The sequence below is a fragment of the Ochotona curzoniae genome, unplaced genomic scaffold (genome assembly GCF_017591425.1).
Source record: "Ochotona curzoniae isolate NIBS_2020 unplaced genomic scaffold, NIBS_Ocur_1.0 patch71, whole genome shotgun sequence".
Classification (NCBI taxonomy): domain Eukaryota; kingdom Metazoa; phylum Chordata; class Mammalia; order Lagomorpha; family Ochotonidae; genus Ochotona; species Ochotona curzoniae.
This window is the reverse complement of record NW_024467052.1, coordinates 82,173-103,168: the sequence shown is the minus strand read 5'-3', so window position 1 is coordinate 103,168 and position 20,996 is coordinate 82,173. Positions and strand designations below refer to the sequence as shown.

Here is a 20,996-nt window from a genome sequence, read left to right as displayed (position 1 = left end):
CTCAAGGTTTTCATTTTACAAAGTAAGAGTTTGGTTAGATATTCTTATATACTATTTGCAAAAGTATGCATAAACTCAAGATCCACTTGAAAATGCTAAATTATTAAATGAAGATATTTAATAACATTGGCCTTTTACCAAAATCTTAAGTTTGACACTAAAAATACGTGCCAAAAAACTCATCTCATACAATTTAGAAAGCTACAGAATACTCAAAATGACATACTTGTCCCTACAAGGGAAAAACTCAATTACTTTTCTATAAAAGCTGACAATCTGGAAAATTCCAACCCCAACAAGCATGTCCAACGAGATTTGGCCATCTTTCTTAGACTCCTGATAAATTAAGTTAGATACATTTGTACAAATTAAAAAACTAGAGGGTAGGTTCTTCTCAGAAAGAAAGTTGATTTAAAAAGTTATACTTCCCTACTCCCTGTTTCATCTTTTTCACCGAAACCTGAAATGTTATTTTCACAATATGGAACTATACTTATCCAACAAGTGACAGGAATACACACTTTACTCATTCAATTGGTAAACACTGTAATCTTAACCATCCATACTTGTACTGTCATAATGCCTTATCTGCCAATAATCCCATTGTTTTACCTTCAGCCTACACTCGCCTTTAAATTATTGTTTTTGACAGCTTATAGTCAAAATTGGCATACTTACCAAATCTCTTTTACTTTTTCTAATTAAAAAAATCAAAGATTTATTTATTACAAGGCAAATGTACATAGAGAAGGAGAGAAAGAAAGATCTTCCGTCCACTGGTTAATTCCCAAAATTCCAGCAATGGCCAGAGCTGAGCCAATCTGAAGCCAGCAACCAGGAGCCTCCTCTTGGTCTCCCACGTGGGAGCAGAGTCCCAAGGCTTTGGGCTGTCCTCTACTGCCTTCCCAGGCCACAAGCAGCGAGCTGAATTGGAAGTGGAGCAACTGGGACACCAACTGGCACCTATATGGGATGCTGTGCCTGGAGAAGGAGGGTTAGCCAGTTGGGCCGTAGTGCTGACTCCAATCTATGCCTTTTAGCAGCAGCACTAGTTTACTTCTATTTCCAGTTTTGTGCGATGTGCATGAGTTTAATGGCTAACCATTTTCCCCTTTGGCTCATCTGTTTTTTGCTTCCTCTGTGTTTATTCTTTTTGATTAGATATATCTCAATATTTCATTATAATTCCTCTGCTGGGTTTATTTTGCATGTGAGTTTAAAGACTTAACAGAAACCGCAAGAATAATTCATAGAGTTATCACATAGTTTTCACTTAGCTTTCCCTCATGAGAGCATTTTGCATAACTATGGACCAATTAGCAAAATTGAGAAATTAACACTGGTATGATACTATTGATCACCATACAGATTTCATTCATATTTTTCCAATGATTTTGTTTTAGGGTTTAATTCAGAGTAGCACACTGCATTTTGTAGTATGTCCTCTCTCTCCTCTGTCCCACACACTCGGTCTTTCATGACCCCAGCACTTTTTTAGGAGCGCTCATCTGTTACCTTTAGAACAGCTCCGACTGGAGCTTGACAAGTTTTCACTGTTAAGCTGAGACTTCTCATTTCAGTGTCACAGGAATGCAGCACTAATTCAACCGACTGAGTCCTTCTTAGTGATTATCATGAGCTCGCATAAACTGTAAATAAGTGAAATGCTAATCTAGTAACAGATTTAAGCATTCAAAAAACTACTTATTTCAAGACCTTACACTTCACTGATGTTCATGGGGTGGGCTGCTAGATAAAATTTTGCCAGCTTAGAGAGTGGAATGGAAAATAATCTATTTTCATTTTAACCTTCGTTAAACTAAGTCATAAATAGTGATTATCTTTTTGTGGGCTATAATATTTTCATACTAAGAACACTTATTCCAAACCTTCACCAACCTCTAAAACAATGCTCATTTTTGGGCCCACACAGTAGCCTAGCGGCTAAAGCCCTCGCCTTGCACAAGCTAGAATCCTATACAGGCACTGGTTTGTGTCCTGGTGGCTCTGATTCCCATCCAGCTCTCTGCTTGTGGCCTGGGAAAGCAGTCGAAGACAGCCCAAAACCTTGGGACCCTGCACCCACGTGAGAGATCTGGAAGAGGCTCTGGGCTCCTGGCTTCGGGTTAGCATAGCTCTGGCCATTGTGGTCAGCTGGGAATTTAATCAGCAGATGGAAGATCTTCTCTGTATATCTGACCTTCCAAGGAAAGTAAAGTAAATATTTTTTAAAATGTTCATTTTGATATTAGTAGGAAAATATAAAACACATCCAAAACCATATGTGGTAATAGTACCTTAACCAGACAAGGCCAGAGAAACTGAAACCAAACTAAAATCTCAAAAAGGAATTTTATTTTAATGTCCCTGAAGGCAAGGACTTTGGTTTGGCTGTGTTTTTCTTTTTTTACCTTTTTTACTTCCATAGGGTGCTTAATAGGAATCCCTGAAAACAGTATTTTAAAACTATTATCAGAGACTTCTCTGGAAGGTCTTCTCTGAGTAACCCCACTGCACCATGGTCTGTAGTGTGTGGCTATTTGCTATGCTCCGCCCACCCTGTGTTCACTGTGGTTCTCCATTCATCTCTTCCCTCCGGCCTTCGCCTTCCCTCACAGGTCTGATAGCCCTGAGAGTCAGCAAGCCCACCCACTTTCGCAGAAGTAACTAAGCTCATTGGCATTTCAAAGAGGCTGACCATGTGAAAAGTTCATAGGTTTGCTTGTGGTATTTTCCCAGATACAGTGCCTTTTTAAACAATAAATGTTTTCTTAGGGCCAGTTACAGCTTTCAAATGTAGTACAACATCACCCATAATCTTCAATGTTAACTATCAAAATTTTAATCTATAAATGTTTAACATAAAATTGAACAAATGAGTGAAAATTACAATTACAAACATACAAAACTCAATTTATAATCTTTGCTAATAACAAAACATGTTAAATTCTTACATATCATAGCAATTATTAAAAATTTTGCTTGTGCTGAAACTCAGTGAACCATTTTCAAAATATTACATCCTTTAAAATAGCTAAACCAATTTGTTACTACTAATTACCACATAATATATATCCTTAAAGACAACAAGAAAAAGCTAAGACACTGGACTGACACCTTTCAGAACCAACACAACCATTCAAAAGACACACTACAACAATCTATTCACAAAAAGAAACCATGTTCTTTTATCAGACTTACATATTGGAACACTTTGAGGAAAACTGAAGGATTCTGTTACATTTGATGTTTTAGAGAGCAGCAGTAAAAAAGGACACTTAGGATCCTAATTTTTATTTTAATAAAAACAAGATTCCAAACAGGTGAAATCTGGAGATGAAAGAGAGGTGAGCGCCAAGGACAAGGCGACCAATGGAGAAAGATACTGTGAATACAGAATGAGAAAGGGAAACAATACACTCCTACCTTTCAACTTAGCCTTTTCTGTAAGTTTTTGAATCATTTCCATGTGTTAACACTGATGGATAAACTAGGTTTGTTAAGGTAAACTGCCATTTTCAAGGCAGAAAATTTAAGGAGCATTGTGGTCAGAGTGATCAGAACTCAGTCTTGAAAAGCAATGAGAGTGCTTGTGATACAATGTGTCACACTCTGGTAGCAGTGGGAAAAGGATACTAAATATTTCCGAATCACAGACACACTATTACAGACACAGAAAATGTGCTAGTTTTGCTGGAAACAGAACGAAGTATCCTTTCCATTCCAATGACCCGAATGCAAGTATAGCAACTTAGGCTGAACTTTGGGCATGTAATCATTTTGAGCTTGATTTTTTTACAGTGGACTAAGAAACATGCATATTTGACTCTGCAGATTAGGAAAGTGGTAATTAAAATTCCTAGAGAAGAGCATCTGCATGTAGTAGAAATCATTGTGATATAAATATTACATTGAAGGGCCACTTTACACACGATAGGATTCTCCTTAGTTACATAAACTTTTCATCAAACAGATGCAATAGAGATTTTACGTGGTATCCAGAATGAGACAGTTTTCTCGTCTATGACAAATGTGTGTATGTGTGTGGCCAGAATGAGGTTACGGAGAGCAGAGAATGGAAGCGAAAAACAGGTGATGTCACTAACAAAATACAGAAAAGGAAAAAAAAAAAAAAGGCCCCGGCACCCTGGCCTAGCAGCTAAAGTCCTTGCCTTGAACACGCCAGGATCCCATATGGGTACCAGGTCTAATCCCGGCAGCTCCACTTCCCATCCAGCTCCCTACTTGTGGCCTGGGAAAGCAGTTGAGGACAGCCCAAAGCCTTGGGACCCTGCACCCGTGTGGGAGACCTGGAAGAAGTTCCTGGATCCTGGCTTCGGATCGGCGCAGTACCGCCTGTTGGACTCACTTGGGACGTGAATCATTGGACAGAAGATATTCTTCTCTTTGTCTCCTCCTCTCTGTATATATCTGACTTCGCAATAAAAATAAATAAACCTTAAAAAAAAAACCCTTGCTGCTAACTATATATGGCCTATAACTGTTGTACAACTTGATGTATTTTCTCAAGCCACTATTAACTTGCTCATCAACACTGAGTTTTTCTGATTTACAATGTTCTTCACAAGAGGGAAAGGAAATCATTCAACTCACTCTTTAAATTCACAAGGTTCAGTAGGGTTTGTCAAAAAATCTCCTGAACAAGGGCAAGCATGGAAGAAGAAATATTTCCAGAAAAAAATAAAGATATCTACAAACTCTAATCTACCTGTGCAGTTATACTCACCAGAATAGTTGATCCCACTGCCTGCAGTAAACGGAATAATAGAATTTTTAACTTTACCACATAGTTGGAAGTAGCTTAAGATTCATTTAACAAAAACATTGCAATCATGCCTATGACACTTTCAACTATGGCAAATGTATGCAAATGCTAATCAGAAAACCTAAAGGAGTATATTGTTTCAAATTTAAAAAATCAGTATGGTTATCAAAAGTGATACAACTAAGTGACACAAAAGGGTAACTAATTTTTTTTTTAACTTCAGGAACAGAAACCACATTAAAATATTAACAAAACTGTTCCATGACTAGGAAATTTTTTGTAAGTTCAACGTTCTTTAATTACTAAAAAACTAAAGAAAGTACTAACTTAGAGAATATAATAACTTGAATATTTATAGTAAATTGTGTTAGTGTCACGCCACTGAACAGAGTCAAATAAATTTAGCTCAGAAATTCATAGCAGTTTTCAATTTTAGAACAATCATCAAGTATTCTAAAGAATCAAACATGAAATTCTCCAGATTTTCTGAATAATTGTGTTAAATGTATGGACTATTAAAAATGCAGTAATTGGAGTGATTTGTAGAACACAGTGAATGTATTTGGCTGGTCTTACCATCTTTTCCGTCTATCGATTTTGTTATTTCAATATCAAAATTTTCCTCCATTTGCCGACCCCTAAAACAATTGAGATGCTCCTGTTCAATTAAATTACTTTCTTCTTCTTCTAGAGGCTGCCAGGTACCATCAATAAACCACTGTCCACGCATTACTGGTATTTTATCAGCTTCTGAAAAGAAAAAACACAATTACACATTCCAATGCTAACCCTCTGGAAGAGACACACAGGAGCACGGTTTTACACTTGGCCACGCTGCCACGGACACCTGCTTTCACGACCCACAGCAATCACCTCAAGTTTGAAAGTTCAGATTTCAGGCAAGGCAGTACAATTTTTATCTCACACAAATTTTCATTAAATAAATTTAAATTACCTGAAGATCAGCTTTAGAAAGTAAGATGAATAGCTATCTATATAACTGCAGGACTGAATAACTAAAATTAGTCAGCTAAAAGAGTAAGGCAAGTTTCACAGAAGGTTTTAAGGATAGTTTGTCTTAGAAAAAAATAATGGAGTCAGTCAGTGTTGTAACAGGCTATTAACCCTCCACTACAATGCTGGCATACCATATGGGAGCCAGGTTCACATCCCAGCCACTCCACTTTCCATCCAGCTCCCTGCTTACGGACTGCAATAACAGAGGAGAACAACAGAAGTCCTTGGGTCCCAACCCTCAACGCGAAGACCCAGGAGTTCACGGCTTCAGATCAGCTCAGCTCTGGCAGTTGCAGCCGTTTGGGGAGTGACACAAGCAAGAGATGGACGATCTCTCCATCTCTCAGTAAACTTCACCTTTTAAATGAAAACAAATAGGGCTGAAATTGTGGCTCAACAGGCTGATCTTCCAACTTGTGGCGTCAGTATCCCAGATGAGTGCCAGGTGGTGTCCTGGCAGCTTTATTCTGATCCAGCTTTTTGTTTATGGCCTGGGAAGGTGGTGTAGGAGGGCCCAGGTCCAAGGGACCCAGCATCCTCGTGGGAGATCCAGAGGAGGCTCCTGTTGTGGCCATGTGGGAAGTGAACCAGTACATGGAAGACCTCTTTCTCTGCCTCTCCTTCTCTCTGTCTTTCAAATGAAAATAATCCTTAAAAAAAAAAAAAGAAACAAAGAAACTATTGATGGTGCCTGATGCAATAGCCTAGTGGTTAAAGTCCTTGCCTTGCATGGGCTGGGATCCCATATGGTGTTGGTTTGTGTCCCAGCTGCTCCACTCCCCATCCAGCTTCCTGCCTGCGGCCTGGGAGAGCAATAGAGGATGGCTCAAAGTCTTGGGACCCTACACTTGCATGGGAGACCCAGAAGAAGCTCCTGGCTCCTGGCCTCAGATTGGCTTAGCTCTGGTCGTTGTGGCCATCTGGGAGTGAACCACTGGATAGAAGATCTTTCTATTTCCTCCTCTCTGTATAGCTGACTTTCAAATTAAAAGTAAGTAAATAAACAAATATTTTAAAAGGAAACTATTGATAAAAAAGAAATTTAGTGTATGTGGCAGTAGTATGCTGTATCTTTCTAGGGCTGCTTGGTGATTTTATGTTCCCATTTAGTCTATAAATGAAACTGTTAGTGTAAATTCTTATTTTAGAAAAATAAGTCAAGAAGACATTTGTTTGAACTAACTACATTTCCTTGATTACATAATTCCTTAAAAAGATCTACAAGTTTTATCAGACTATCTTAACCTTTACATTTTTTCAAAAGGCAAAGCAAGAGCGCGAGAGAGAAGCTTCCTTCACTGGGTACACTCCTCAAATGCTCACAGCTGGTGCTGGGTTCAAGGTCGAAGCCAGGAGCTCCAGCAGGGCCTCCCACGTGAATGACGAGAGACCCCACACCGAGGGCATCCTCTCCTGCCCGAGGGCGCACATCAACAGGAGGCTGTTACAGCAGAGGGGGGACTTGAACCCAGGCATTAGGCTAGGGGATGCCAGGTGTCACCAGCAGTGGTGCAACTTGCTGTGCCAGAAGGTCCATCCTTGCCAAGTCACCTTGATTTCTTAACAATAAATTTATTTAAATGAAGCAAAATTAAATCAAAACAGAAATAACAAAACCATAAAGGGCAACGAAACAAATGAAATGAAACAAATGTAGGTAGGACTGGCAATTTTATCTACATACAGAATTATCACTTCAAGTGAATTTAAAACGCAGCAAATTTGTACATAAGTATCAGGAAATACACATGGATAAAAAGAACTGATAATGCCAGTATTGTTAATTTAAAGCTGTAGGGTAAGGGAAATTTACTGATTTTTCCAGTATCACTAGGAATTCAGATTTTTGGCACTAGAGAAATAAGTATGAAAATAAAAGAAAAAAAAATAAAGCCATTTAAAATAAAAATTGACTAATGTCAGTATGAACTAATAATGTATACTTTAAAAATGAGCTAGCATGTTGCAATGAAAGAAGCACGACTGGATCTGAACTGTAACACTGCAATAAGGTGGAGTAACCCACCATGAGGGGAGGGTCCGGGGAGGGGATGGGGGGACCTCAGAGCCTATGAAATGGTGTCATAAAATGTTACGAAACAAAAAAAAAAAAGGAAAAAAAATGAGCTAGCATGGGGCTAGTGCTGCACTGCAGCAAGCAGAGCCAGCATCCCACACAAGTTGTCCCACCGCTAACCCTTGCAAAACACCTTGCCAGGCTATTGCACTGCGCTGGATGGAGATTTCCTGTGTTTCTGTTGCTTCCTCATTTGCCTACATTCTATTCCATTTCTGGTATATTTTCAGTTTTCTGTGCCATTTGGTACAGGAATACTAAAACATAGGAACTCTGTTATAAATCATGATTTTTAAAATTTTAAGTGTACTGTCTTTCTTGTTTTGAGATTTATTTTACTTGAAAGTCAGAGTGATAGGGAGGGAGAGAGAGAGAGATCTTCCATCCACTAGCTCAGCCCCTAAATGGCTACAACAGCCAGTGCTGGGCCAGCCAGAAAGTAAGAGCCAGGAATTTTGTCTGAGTCTGCAGTGTTGATTTTGGGACTCAAGATCTATGGTCATTTTCTGCTACTTTCCTAGGCAATTAGCAGTAGCTGGATCAGAAGTAGAGCAGCTGGGACTAGAACCAGCAACTGTTTTGGATGCCAGCAACACAGGTAAAGGATCAGCCCACTATGATATTGCACTTGTCTGACAGCTAACATTTTGAAAAAATTTTGCCAGGATTTTGCTCCATCAAAATTGTAATTCCTGATCTTGTTTTTCTTTTTTTTTTTTTGTCTTTTTAAAAAATGATTATTTTAATTTATTTTTTTTAAAGACTTATTTATTTTTATTGCAAAGTCAGATATATACAGAGAGGAGGAGTCAAAGAGAAGAATATCTTCTGTCCAATGAGTCACTCCCCAAGTGAAAACAACGGCCAGAACTGCACAGATCCAAAGCCAGGAGCCAGGAACCTCTTCTTAGTCTCCCACACAGGTTCAGGGTCCCAAGGCTTTGGGCCGTCCTCAACTGCTTTCCCAGGCCACAAGCAGGGAGTTGGATGGGAAGTGGAGCTGCCGGGCTTATACCTGGTACCCATATGGGATCCTGGCGTGTTCAAGGCAAGGACTTTAGCTGCTTGGCCATCGTGCTGGGCCTTTTTTTATTTTTATTTTTCATGATGTGTACATAGTTGAACAGGGTAGGAAGGATCGAGGGTTAGGGAGAATTGGGTGTGATCACTATTTCCAAATTTTCTGTTCTCCTTCCTGTTTCTGGGGGAGAAGCCATACCAAGCCTGCCAACCACCCCAGTACCAGTGATGTGGAACAGCCACTTCCGTTTATCTTTGTATTTTAACCTTTTGAATAACCATGTATTATTTTAAAGTTAATTTTTAAAGATTTATTTATTTTTATTGGAAAGTCAAATTTACAGAGGAGATACAGAGAGAAAGATTTTTCATCTGCTGGTTCACTACTCAAGTTGCCATAAGGCCAGAGGGGAGCCAATCCAAAGCCAGGAGCCAAGTGCTTCTTCTGGGAGTTCCAGGGTCCCAAGCCCTTAGGCCATCCTCTGCTGCTTTCCCAGGCCACACATAGGGAGCTGGATGGGAAGTGGAACAGCCAGAACACAAACTGGCACCCATACGGGATCCTGACACTTGCAAGGAGAAGATTCAGCCACTGAGCCATCGTGCCAGGCCTTAAAGTTTGAGAAACACAAACACTTAGTGACAGCAAGCTCACTCATTTCCTGGGTCAGGCCCCAGATGGACTGAGATAAGCTGGGCTGGGCCAGTGCTCCAAGCTGGGAGCTCAGTCCAGGTCTCCCATAGGAATGGCAGGGATGAAACACTTGACCCATTGCCTGCTGCCTCCCAGAGTCTGCATCAACAGGAAACTGTAGACTAGAGCTGAAGCGGGGTACAGGCTCCACACTCTCCGGATGGGAGGGACACTGGCATCCTGCCCCATCACTGTGAGGCACAGAACTGGGTTTCTTTTTCATTTAACAGGCGGATTCAGGCCATTTATGGTTACTGATGTGACCAATTTGTCTGAACTAAACTTTGTATTCCTTTATATCACTGTTTATTACTACACTTATCCTTTTTTCTATGTAGTATTTTTTATTCTTTCTGATATTGGTAGAGTATCCCTAATCCCCAAATTTGAAACTGGAAATGCTCTGACATTAAAACATTTTCAGTAAAATTTTCTTTTTGAAGTAAAACGCTGCTTTACTGTAGCCACCGTTCACCTATCGTTTTCACTTACTTTGAGAGGCAGAGAGTGAACAGCAGTGAGTGAAAATGCTAGAATTGTCTCACCAAATTCCCACAATGGCTGGGGCTGGGCCAGGGCCAAAGCACGCCATCAGATCTCAGTGTGGATGCAGGCGCTCGGTTCCCTGCGTCCTCTCCACTGCCTCCCAGGGCCTGCAGCGGCAGGAAGCTGGAATGAGGAGCTCGAGGAAGAGAAGACCAAGCTCTGATGCAGGAGCCAAGCATCTTAAATGTATCTAACAGCTAGGCTAAGTGCCTGTCCAAACAGCATTTTAAAAGGAGATTTCTTTTACTTCTTTGAAAGAATTACACAGAAAAACAGACTTTTCCATCCGCCAGCTCATTCACTTCCGGAATGACTGCAATAGCCAAGGCTTCACCAGGCTGGCAGGAGTGCAGACTTCCATCCGGGCCTCCTGTGTGGATGTCAGTGGGCCTAAGTTCCTGGGTCATTTTCTGGTGCTTTCCTGTGTGCACTAGCAAGGAGCTTGCTCAGGAGTGGAGTGGCTGGGACTTGAACTGATGCTCTGCTAAGAGGTGGCAGTATCGCAGGAGGTGGCTTGATCCACCGCTTCACAAGGCCAGCCCCTAAATATTGTTTTCTGGGAATTTAATAAAAGTCTAATTTTCTGTTTTCATGTGATGTTTCCTTTCAAGGAGATTAAAACAAAAAAAAAAGCTGTGTTCAATATCTAGCAGTTTTAGGACAGTCATCTGGTTCACCTGAAGCTCCTGAAGACTCACCTGGGACAGCAGCATCCCTTATGGGGTACTCAGGTTTCAGTCTCAAGTGCTGGGCTCACTGACACCTTATGGGAGATCCAGATTGAATTCCTGGCTTCCAGGTTTGGCCCAGCACCACCTACTGTGACTAGCCACTAAAGGGAGCGAATCAACAGATGGGAGACCTTTTTTTTTTTTTTCTACTGCTCAAATGAATGGAAATAAGTAAAATCATAAAATTCATTTTACTAGACCATGACCGATTTATCATTAATCCATTAGGTCAAAGTGGGACCTTGCATCTCCTCCTCTCTGCATATCTGCCTTTCCCATAAAAATAATAAATAAATCTTTAAAGAAAAAAAAAGAAGTGGAGTATCCAGAACTCAGAACAGCAACCATGTGGATGTCAGCATCACGGGGCTGCTGGGCTCAGACTGTAGAAGTGTTGGGAGCTTTCTCCTCTTAAGGGTGGTTGTATCTGTGGTGTAGTTTAACCTCTGCTCCTTTGTCTCCTTTTTTCCCACACTTCCTCTCCTTACGCCATTCTCCACACTCACAGGTAAGCAGCAGCAACCAGAAGTGTTGCAATTTGCTCTTTCTTTAAACGAAGGCAACTAAAAGCGTGTGGCACCATCGACCTGTGTAATGCTGAAGTGTGGGGGTGACTGTGTGTAGATTCCTCTTCAATCTAATGGCTTTCAGGAGAGGGTTAGATGTCAACAGTTGCTACCGACTATCTTCCAGAACTAGAGGCTTATTTCTTTGTATCTTAGCAATAATCTTAAAAGACAGATGTTATTTTCCCAGTTTTACAAACAAGTAAGCTGAATCTTCATGAAACTAACTAACTTGCCCAAAAGCATCCAGCCAGTCATGCGAGAAGCAAGACTGCAAGCAATGCTCAACTCAGGGTTCACGGAAGCTTTCTCTACCACACAATGCAACCCATGTTCTTAATCAGGGAGGGTCTCTTTACAGACCTCTCCCCAAACAAGGCTCTTTAGCTATGCTGAACCACAAAAGCCATGAAACACGTACGCTTCCTAAAGAAAACAAAACAGAATACAAACCTGTTCTTCCACAGCTGCTCCCAACCATAGTGGATCATGCACAGTGGACACCTGGGAATCACCCAACCCGCCTCTCTCAACTGTAACTCAATATGAGGTATTGATCATTACATCTCCTAAATCATTCTCAAATCCATCCCTTACATCATGTCTGTGATCATTATTTCAGTTCATGATCTTCTTACGTCCTGTTTATTTCAAATGTCTTCTGTCTAAATTCAGCATCCCTGTTGCCATCCCAATACTCTTTTACCACGGCTAGGCAGTGCTCACCCACCAACGCGAATGTGGCAGCACATGCACACAGACTCACTTCACTGACTCCCCTTTAAGGAACCAAGTCATCTTTTCATAGGCTTGCTAGAGAACCATTCCAGAATATAGCATCACATTGTTTCAATACTAAAATTCTTTAAGGCCCCTCACTGCTTTCCAGATAAACTCTGAGCTTCTTTGGATGGTGCTTAGGTTTCTCAGAGTTGGCCCCCTAACAGCTTCCTTTGGCACCTTCACGCACTTCAATGCAACCATCCATCCAACATCAAGCGCCTGCCACAAAGCAGGTAGAAGGTGGTTGCAACACTGCGCTGTGCTGGCTAAGATTTGGAAGATTATTGACTAGAAAGTGGGGGCGGACAGAAAGGCTGCTGATTCACTACCCAGATGCCCTTAAGAGCTGGGGCTGAGCCAGGAGCAAGTCAGGAGCTGGAAACTTAATCCTGGTCAGCCACATGGTGGAGGGACCTGAGCACTGCCTTCCAGGGAGCACTTTTGGCAGGAAGCTGGTCAGGAGGGTGGCCATGGCCTGACTCTAGGTCCTTCGACAGAGGATGCATCAGCAGCTGCCCCTGCATCTCACATCTGCTTTCTAAAAAGGTACACACTATGATCACAACACAGTATGTACTCTTAGTTGGTTTCTTTGGCTCAATATGTTGTTAGTCAATTACAAACATGGGATTATTTTGAAAGTTAAAGCTCTTGCCAGGTGCGAGCAAGTGAGAAATCTGTTAACTACATTCTTGACCCATTGTCATCTAGCATTAAAATAATTCCAAATACTGTGGTGACATCACCAATAATCCTCCCATTACCTAGTGTAATAGATACTGAATTGCCAGGTCAGGAGTGGCTCACCACAGCAACCAGGCTGGGAACATGACCTCCATGCGACTCAGTCATATATGTGGGCACTCTTTTTGGGATGGGGCTGTCTTTGCCTCTTCCACACAACCCTAGCTCAGTCACACAACACTATGCACCAGGCTGCTCCCCTTCTTAGATACCCTCCTAAGTTAGTGTAGCCTTGGAATCCCACACTAGCCATCACCCTTCCAAAGTCATTCTCTTTACTCTGGTTGGCCTCCAATAACCCTGCTAGGATGCTCACCATGCAAAAATCTCTCACTTGGGCCTAGTGGCTAAGACTTGCCTTGCAGAAGCCAAATGGACACTGGTTTGTGTCCTGGCCGCTCCACTTCTCTTCAAGCTCCTGCTTGTAGCCTGAAAAAGCAGTAAAGAATGGCCCAAAGCCTCAGGACCTTGCACCAGTATGATACACCTGGAGGAAACTCCTGGCTTTGGATTGGTTCAGCTCCAGCCACTGCGGTCACTTGGGGAGTGAACCAGCGGATAGAGGATCTTTCTCTCTGCCTCTCCTTTTCTCTGTGAATCTGACTTTCCAATAAAAAATAGATAAATCTTAAAAAAAAAAAAAATCTCTCTCTCAGCTTGGACTCTGTCATTCCAGTTCAGGCTTTCTTTGCCTACATCCAACCAGGCAAAGTGGCAGGCAAAGAGAAGAGCTAAAGCAATGGTTCTCCATTGCATAGTTTTGGCCCCCAAAGGACCCTTGGGCAACATTTGAAGACATTTTTGGTAGTCACAACTGGAAAAGCCAGGAGGGATGCAGCTAAATGTCCCATCATGCACAAGACAGCTCCTCCAGCCCCCATTCAGTAACAAAGAATATCTGGTCCAAGATGTCAACAGTGACGCTGAGCCACCCTGGACCAGGGGCACCTTGTAAAACTTAGAACATTGCTTTCTTTTCACAGAGCAACTGTACTTCCAGAGTATATTTCATGGAAACTAAAAAGTCCAAAGACACTACACAGATGCTATTAAAGAACAAACTTACAAACAGCATAAGCCTGTGTTTGTGTAACACATACATTCAGTGAGTAACCAAAGAAGTGCAAGAACGGACACCAGATGTTACTAACAAGTATCTCTGTGAGGTGGAAGATAAAGGACTTCCAGTTTTTACATTATACATTTCTGATATGTTTGATGTTTTCACAATAAAAATGGATTAATTTACATTAAGGAAATAGAAACCTATATAGTAATATACATTTTAGAAGGAATACTGGATGATCATTTCTGTTGTTCTCCCTCTATTCCTTTTATTTATTTATTTATTTTAATTTCCACAATATATTTGTGTAGGTTAGGGACTTCCTCTTGCCCTCCCCTTTCTCCCCCATATTATAGTAGTCAGTCCTTTAGTGACAGTTACAAGTTTAACATTCTACTATGTAAGTACATCATTAAATTGTATGTACAGACAATGACAGAAGTCTAGTATCACACTGTCGAGGTATATTTAGCTGTTTCACTGGGGATGCTCCTTTTATTGGGGAGTAGAGATGCCTTCTGAGACTTCACTTCTGGTACACCAGTCTTCATTAAACAACTCATCTATGAGAATATCTTTCTGTATTTTGCTTGAATGTTGCCCCTCTATTCCTTTTAACAGAATCCCAATTTAAATAGGTACAGGACTGTTTCTAATCTCCTTTTAATCTTGTGTGCAGCTGGGTTTGGCCATGTGCTTGAGTCTGGGTTACAGGATCCAACTGAAACTGCTGGGCAGGACAGCTTTTTGAGCTGTCTCTTGTTCTTTGCTACCACCTTTATGACTGGAACTCCTGAAGAGCACCTTTTAGACTACGTTACTTACAAAGATGGTTATTCCTTCTGAGAATAACACAAGGAGGTTCTGTTCCTGACTCTGGATGCCTATACTTATTTTATATGGACAGAAGTATATCTGTGAATTAAAAAAAAGAAAGCAGTGTATCTGTGCTTAAGATTTTAGATTTTTATTATGTGTAGCAGAATCTCATGGTAGGTGATGTATACTAGTATGTATATGGTTCTTAAACACCACCTCCCTTTGTTGATAGAGAATGACAACATCTGGAGAAATTTGCTACACCACGGAGAAAGGCACTAAAGCAAAAGCATTTTACATGGTTAACAGATATAAAGAATGTATGTTGGAATTAGATAAGCACAGTATTATTTTGTCATTTATAACAATACTTACTGGAAATCAATCTGTCCTTTCTGCCCAGTAAATGAATATCAGGTCAATACCTGGGCATAGCATGGGCATTCTAACTGCCACAGAATATGGAGAGAGGAGTTCTGGGTGATGGTTTTATCATGAAGTTCTATCAGCTCCAGCACAATGATGTCCATCACAGGGTCTGAAGGGCTGAGGTTCAGCCCCAAATAATCAAAAATGGCTAAGACAACCAAGAGAAAGAGACACAATCCACCCACTGGTTCACTGTCTAAATGGCCCTAACAGGCGGATCTGAAGCCATGAGCCAGGAACTTCATGTGGGTTCTTCTCATGGGTGGCAGGGGCCCAAGTATTTGGGTCATCTTCCACTGTCTTCCCAGTATATTAGCAGGGAACAGAAGCCACCAGGACTCAAACCAGCACTCCTATACGGGCTGCCGGTATTGTAGTCCACAGCTTAACCTGCTATGCCACGACACCAGTCCAATAAATATTGATTTTTTTTTCCTGTAAAATTAAAATTTTTAAAATTAGGTAATGGCATGTTGATTGCCAGTTATGTTACTTATAATTTTTTGTGTGCTAGAAACATGATGTAAAAAAACCAATAATTAAAAAATAAAATTGCAGTATTTACGTAGATGATAAAACATGTTTAACTGGCAAATGGAATGAAAGGAAATAAATTAGGAACTAGATATCAAAATGGTACTGTACACTTGAATGCTCGAATACTTACTTTCTCTCATTCATTAGAAAGCATCTATAATCTGAAGGAATAATGTGGATTAAAAGTAATTAATCATTATCCTAATCACTACCTAGCCTGGTGGCAAATACAAAGATAAACAGTTGGTCTGTGGGGAGCAATGACACAGACGTTTATCTTATGAAAGAAACATCTATACTTCAAAATTACACCTGGGATCATACTTGAGAGTCCCATTCACACCAGGCACACTAACGATGCTAGGACAGCAGTGAATGCCAGCAGGTGCCATTGGCCAAATGGGGACCAATTTCATAAAGCCAAGCACTTCTGAACATTAAAATCAGCCCCGAAAAACTGCTTGTTTCTTCTGATTGAAGAATTAAGACTGCAAGGGGTTTAAAAACTACAAAGATGTCTTAGTTCTTCAGCAGTGTAAGTGTAAAATAACCGAGTGGCTTAATGCCCACTGATTAATTTGCTTGAGCTGCCACAGAAAACACTGCAGACTGGGAGAGTTCAACAACAGAAATTCATCTCACAGTTCTGGAAGCTGGAGGTTCTGCCAGGTGTAGTTTCTTCCGAGGCCCCTTTTGTTAGCTAGCAAAGGGTTACCCGGGGCTGTGTCCTCATGTGACCTTTCCTTTGTGCAAGCATGCTCCCTGTGTCTATGTGTCTCCAAATTTCTTCTTACAAACAGCTTGGATTAGGACATCTTGGGGCCACACATATGAAGAGTTTTCACATATTTAATGGAAATGGGTATGAGGAAACTACGTTGATCTCAAATTTTTGCCACACCCAAGTAAACACCTTTAAATTTGCTTACTTTCTCTTTCCATTCCACATGTTTTGCTTTTCTTTATTTTAAACATTTATTTGAAAGACAGAGCCAGGAAGAGATTTTCCACTGCTGATTTAAAAGCCAAGGAGAGGCCAGGCCATACCAGGCCAAGGCCAAGAGCCTAGAACTCCGTCTAGGTCTTCCCCAACAGTTATGGGGTCTAAGTGCTTGGGACAGCTTTCTCTACTTTCCCAGACACATTAGCAGGGGACTGGATTGGAAACAGAACAACTGGAAACAGAACAGCTGAGACCTGAACTGGTGCCAAATGGGATGCTGGCATTAAAGGCAGTGGTTTAACCTCTGACCTCACCACACGATTTCGCTGCTGTTGTTTTTTGTATTGTTTTGTTTTGACCTGTGGTTTACAAACCTGGGATATTATCTGAATCACTAGGAATTAATCAATGAGTTTTCCAATCCTTTCTTTTTTTAAGTATCAAATCAAAAGATCTTCTAATGCATTAATAAAATGACATTAGAATCAATCCAGGGTCTTTACTTCAATAGCTGGACAACTTTAGGTCTTACTCATCAGCCTGTTGAACTGTTCCTTTTTCAGAGACATAGATACCATCCAAAAATTTCCTGATATCCTTATTTTTAACTGTGGTTGCCTGTTGAATCAAAGCAGCTGAATTTGAAACAAGTTCGATCACATTTACTTCAAGGTCTAATTCATCTTTCTGGTCTTGAGACACTGAACAAGCAACACCTGGCCTCATCCAAACCCTTTGCATGTACTTTTCACCCAGGAAGTTCCGGATTTCCACCAGAGATCCAGTCTCCTGAATTACCACATTGATGGGGAAGTGAGCGTACACCGACCGTATCTTGTACCGGAAGCCCAGTGTAACTCCCTTGATCATGTTCTGGATGTTGACTACAGGTGGTGCGAATGGTGGCCAGTTCCTTGTGATTTCCCCACCATTTGTCAGCTCGGAGCCTCTTCTTTGCCAGTAGGCTGAGTTCCACACTGAGGTAACTGAAGCCCCTTCGCAGGGTCCTCTAGGCCCCTTCACAACCACTGTGCACCCTTCAGACTGATCCGCGCCATTCAGGCTGAGAATGGTCTTCATTCTTGCAGTAGATGTGGCAAACAGTTCTAATGCTTTCTATACAACTTAATTTCTGGAAACAAAATCCAGAATATGTACTTTGTAAATAGCTTTCCAGTTTCTATGATATGAGGCAAAATGCTCACAAATGAGCATTTCCAATTTGTTAAGTCAGTGATCTCCAATGATGGCCTAACTGACAGGAGTTATTGTCTCAATCCTAAGCTGTTCACACAAAGTCAGACATTTTTGCTGACCCGTCGAACAGTTCTGTGCTCAGGGATCCACAGTCATGAGACACCGTCAAGTGGAGAGACACACAGAAAGTCAGCACTCAGGACCTCTGGAAGAATTCCTCGGAGTCTGGCTCACTTATGCACATGGAGGAGAAAACCACCTCAGGGAAAAGAACCACTGGAAACAGAGTATGTGGAACAATTTCCAAAGTTGAAATGGCACTGGGAATAATCCAAGTTCTGGGATTTTAGTTTAATATCTGACTAATGCTCTGGGAAAAGCATTGCTTTCAAGGGTGGGGATAAATTATTCAATACGAAAAGCTGCACTGCCTACCCCAACAAAGCATGAAAGCCTTGATAAGATCAGACTAATCCGAAGCAACTTAACTGTGCGTGAGAACTAAGCCCACCCCAGCAATCTTAAAGGAATCACACAAAACCTTAGCAATATCTAACAGTACTCAAAGCAGCAGGAAAACATCCCAGATCCAGGAGAGGATGTTACTAACAGAACCAGATCCAAAAACTGATGGTAAAATTAGGAGAAAAAGACGTTAAAGCAACCTTCACATTTCCTAGATCCAAGGAAGTATGGACACAGTAAGGAAGAAAAGGCAGTTAAGAATCACCTAAATGATACATCTGGACATAGAAAATACAGTAGTGGAGATGAAAAATACACCACTAAGACCAAAGATTAGGGGCCACAGAAAAAAAAGATCAATGAAATTCTTCAATTCATAACATACAGAACTCAAGAATGTAGCAACAGCATGTATGGCGACTCTCTTAACTGGAGCACAAAGGAAAAATGAAAGACCCTCATGGAGCTGTGAGGCAACATCAAAACGCGGACTGTTATCAAGCACTACTGCCTCAGAGAGGTGGGAAGGGGAAAAACAAAACAAATTTGGAGAAGTCGCCAAATATTTTACATTTGACAAAAACAACAAACTCACAGATTCCCAGAACCACAAATAATTCTACATGGATGAAATATGATGAAAGCCACACCAGGAAGTGTCAGCACCAAACTGCTGAAGTCAGTTACTGACAAAGGACGAGACTACCAGAAGGAAAGCTGACATGAAGAACAGGGATAAAAATAACAAACTTTCCATCAGAATCCATAAAAGCTGAAGACAATGGAATGCCATGTTTATAAAGTCCTGAAGGAAAAATGTCAACCTTATTTATACTCAGCACAAGTTTTTCAAAGCTGAGAGGAAAACGGTGCTTAGGATCTTTTTTTAAAAGTTACTATCTAAAGCAAAAACCCAAGATTTTGTTTTGGGATTTAAAACATAAATGGGAATAAAATTTATGATAACAATAGCAGAAGCTGAGAGGGGGGATAAATGAAAGTATGCTAACAAGGACCTTTTCTATTCTACAACAAGTGGCCCAAGAATTTCTGAAACTAACAAGTTCCAGGTGAATACTGAAAACCCTAAAGCAATCTTTATAAAAACAAAGTTAACGCCTGGCAGTTGCTTAGGATGTAAAATGTAAAAGAGCTTTGCTCTTAACCCTAAACCAAAAAAACTCACATGTAATTCATAAAACTATAGTTTTTCTGGAATGTCCAGGAAAGCTAAGATCACAGGACAACTGATATAATATCTGGGGCAAACAGGAACAAACTACATGTTTAAAGAGGGAAGACTTTAGACTCTAAGTCAGTAAAAACATTACAGGTCAAGAGCGAGCTACATACAGTGGAAGAAGAGAACTCCTGGGGCTTGTGACACGAAGGGAAATTACACTTCCTCATAGGCTCTTCCCACATCTTTCAGGAGTTCCCAAGAGTGGGAAGGGTAAAGACCTTGAAAAGGTGAGCCTTTTCCCTGCAGGCTAGGAAAAGGCCGGGTGAGGGGATGGGTGAAAGGGCGAAGGCTTGAAGCCTTTCCTCTGTATCTCACCTAAGAAATGAGGGGTTGCAACAGGTAAGTGAAAAGAACAAGAAATGAGATAAGGTCACCATGGATTTCTCTAGAAACTTGAACTGCACCTTTAGCCTGGCTGCAGGTTGAGTGTAGATGAGGCGGCATCCAACAATCCAGATTAAGAGTTTCTGGAACTAATACTTACAAGGTGAGATGGACAAAACTCCTGACATCTGAATTTCTTGGCACATCTATCAAAAGGAAGCTTCTTAGACCCCAGCTTGTAGCTTCTTGAATCAAAATCCCAGGAATGAAATTTGGGAATCTACAATTTTAACAATCTTCCCAGTGACCTGGGCTCATGAAATCTGCAAACTAATGGTCAAATTTAAGAGGATTTTCCTTGGCAATTTAGACTACATGGAGTCTGCCCTCATCTTACCTGAAAAAAATTTCCTATTTTTGTTAAAATTTGGAGTATAGTAGAAGAATGGAGTTTCCTCAAGTGGGACACTTCATTCTGATGCTCAAAACACCGGGTGATTGAGCAGGTTCAAGATGAACACAGGGACAGACACGGGGTTGGTTTTCAAATCACTGGAAAATGTGTACTAGGAAAAGCCATGCACAGGTTGCAGCATTTTTTTTTCTTTTGTGCCAAAATAAACTCAAATACACATGTTCATTCAGGTTCTAGTATGAGCATTAACGCTAAGGTGTCAGTCTGCAAAGAACTACTACTATCCAAGCAATTTGCATTCTCCTACAACTGAAGTTAGAAAAAACATCAAACTTAAGGTGCAGTGTAGGTAGAGGATGATGGAGAAATCATTGGTTCTCTGGAGAAAGTCAGCAGTTCACAAATGAAGAAGACGCCAAAGTGACAGACTGCACACCTGCCAGGAAACAACTTAGTCCTGCTTGTCCAAACTGGAGAGGATTTACAATTAACAGCAGAAACAACAGCCAACACCACAGACAGCTCAGTTGGCTCGGTTTGCACAATTCTGACAGAACAATCAAGGCAGTATAAACTTTCTGCTTGGTGGGTAGA

The 20,996-nt window shown here is 41.0% G+C and overlaps 1 protein-coding gene and 1 pseudogene across 10 annotated transcripts in view; both read right to left on the bottom strand.

Moving 5' to 3' along the window:
- The window catches only part of LOC121168168 (phospholipase DDHD1), a 69,450-nt gene that overhangs the window by 36,719 nt on the left and 11,735 nt on the right, over window positions 1–20,996 (bottom strand). For 4 of the 10 annotated variants that reach the window (XM_040998003.1, XM_040998004.1, XM_040998006.1 and 1 more), the window contains one exon: window positions 5,363–5,536. In XM_040998003.1, the coding sequence (XP_040853937.1) occupies window positions 5,363–5,536 (174 nt within the window). Of the gene's footprint in view, window positions 1–4,747; window positions 4,769–5,362; window positions 5,545–5,993; window positions 6,139–7,048; window positions 7,211–16,693; window positions 16,699–20,996 lie in introns of those variants that run through there. The other 6 variants (XM_040998005.1, XM_040998008.1, XM_040998013.1 and 3 more) reach the window with 4 other exon arrangements.
- On the bottom strand, window positions 13,923–18,147 carry LOC121168170 (annotated as a pseudogene).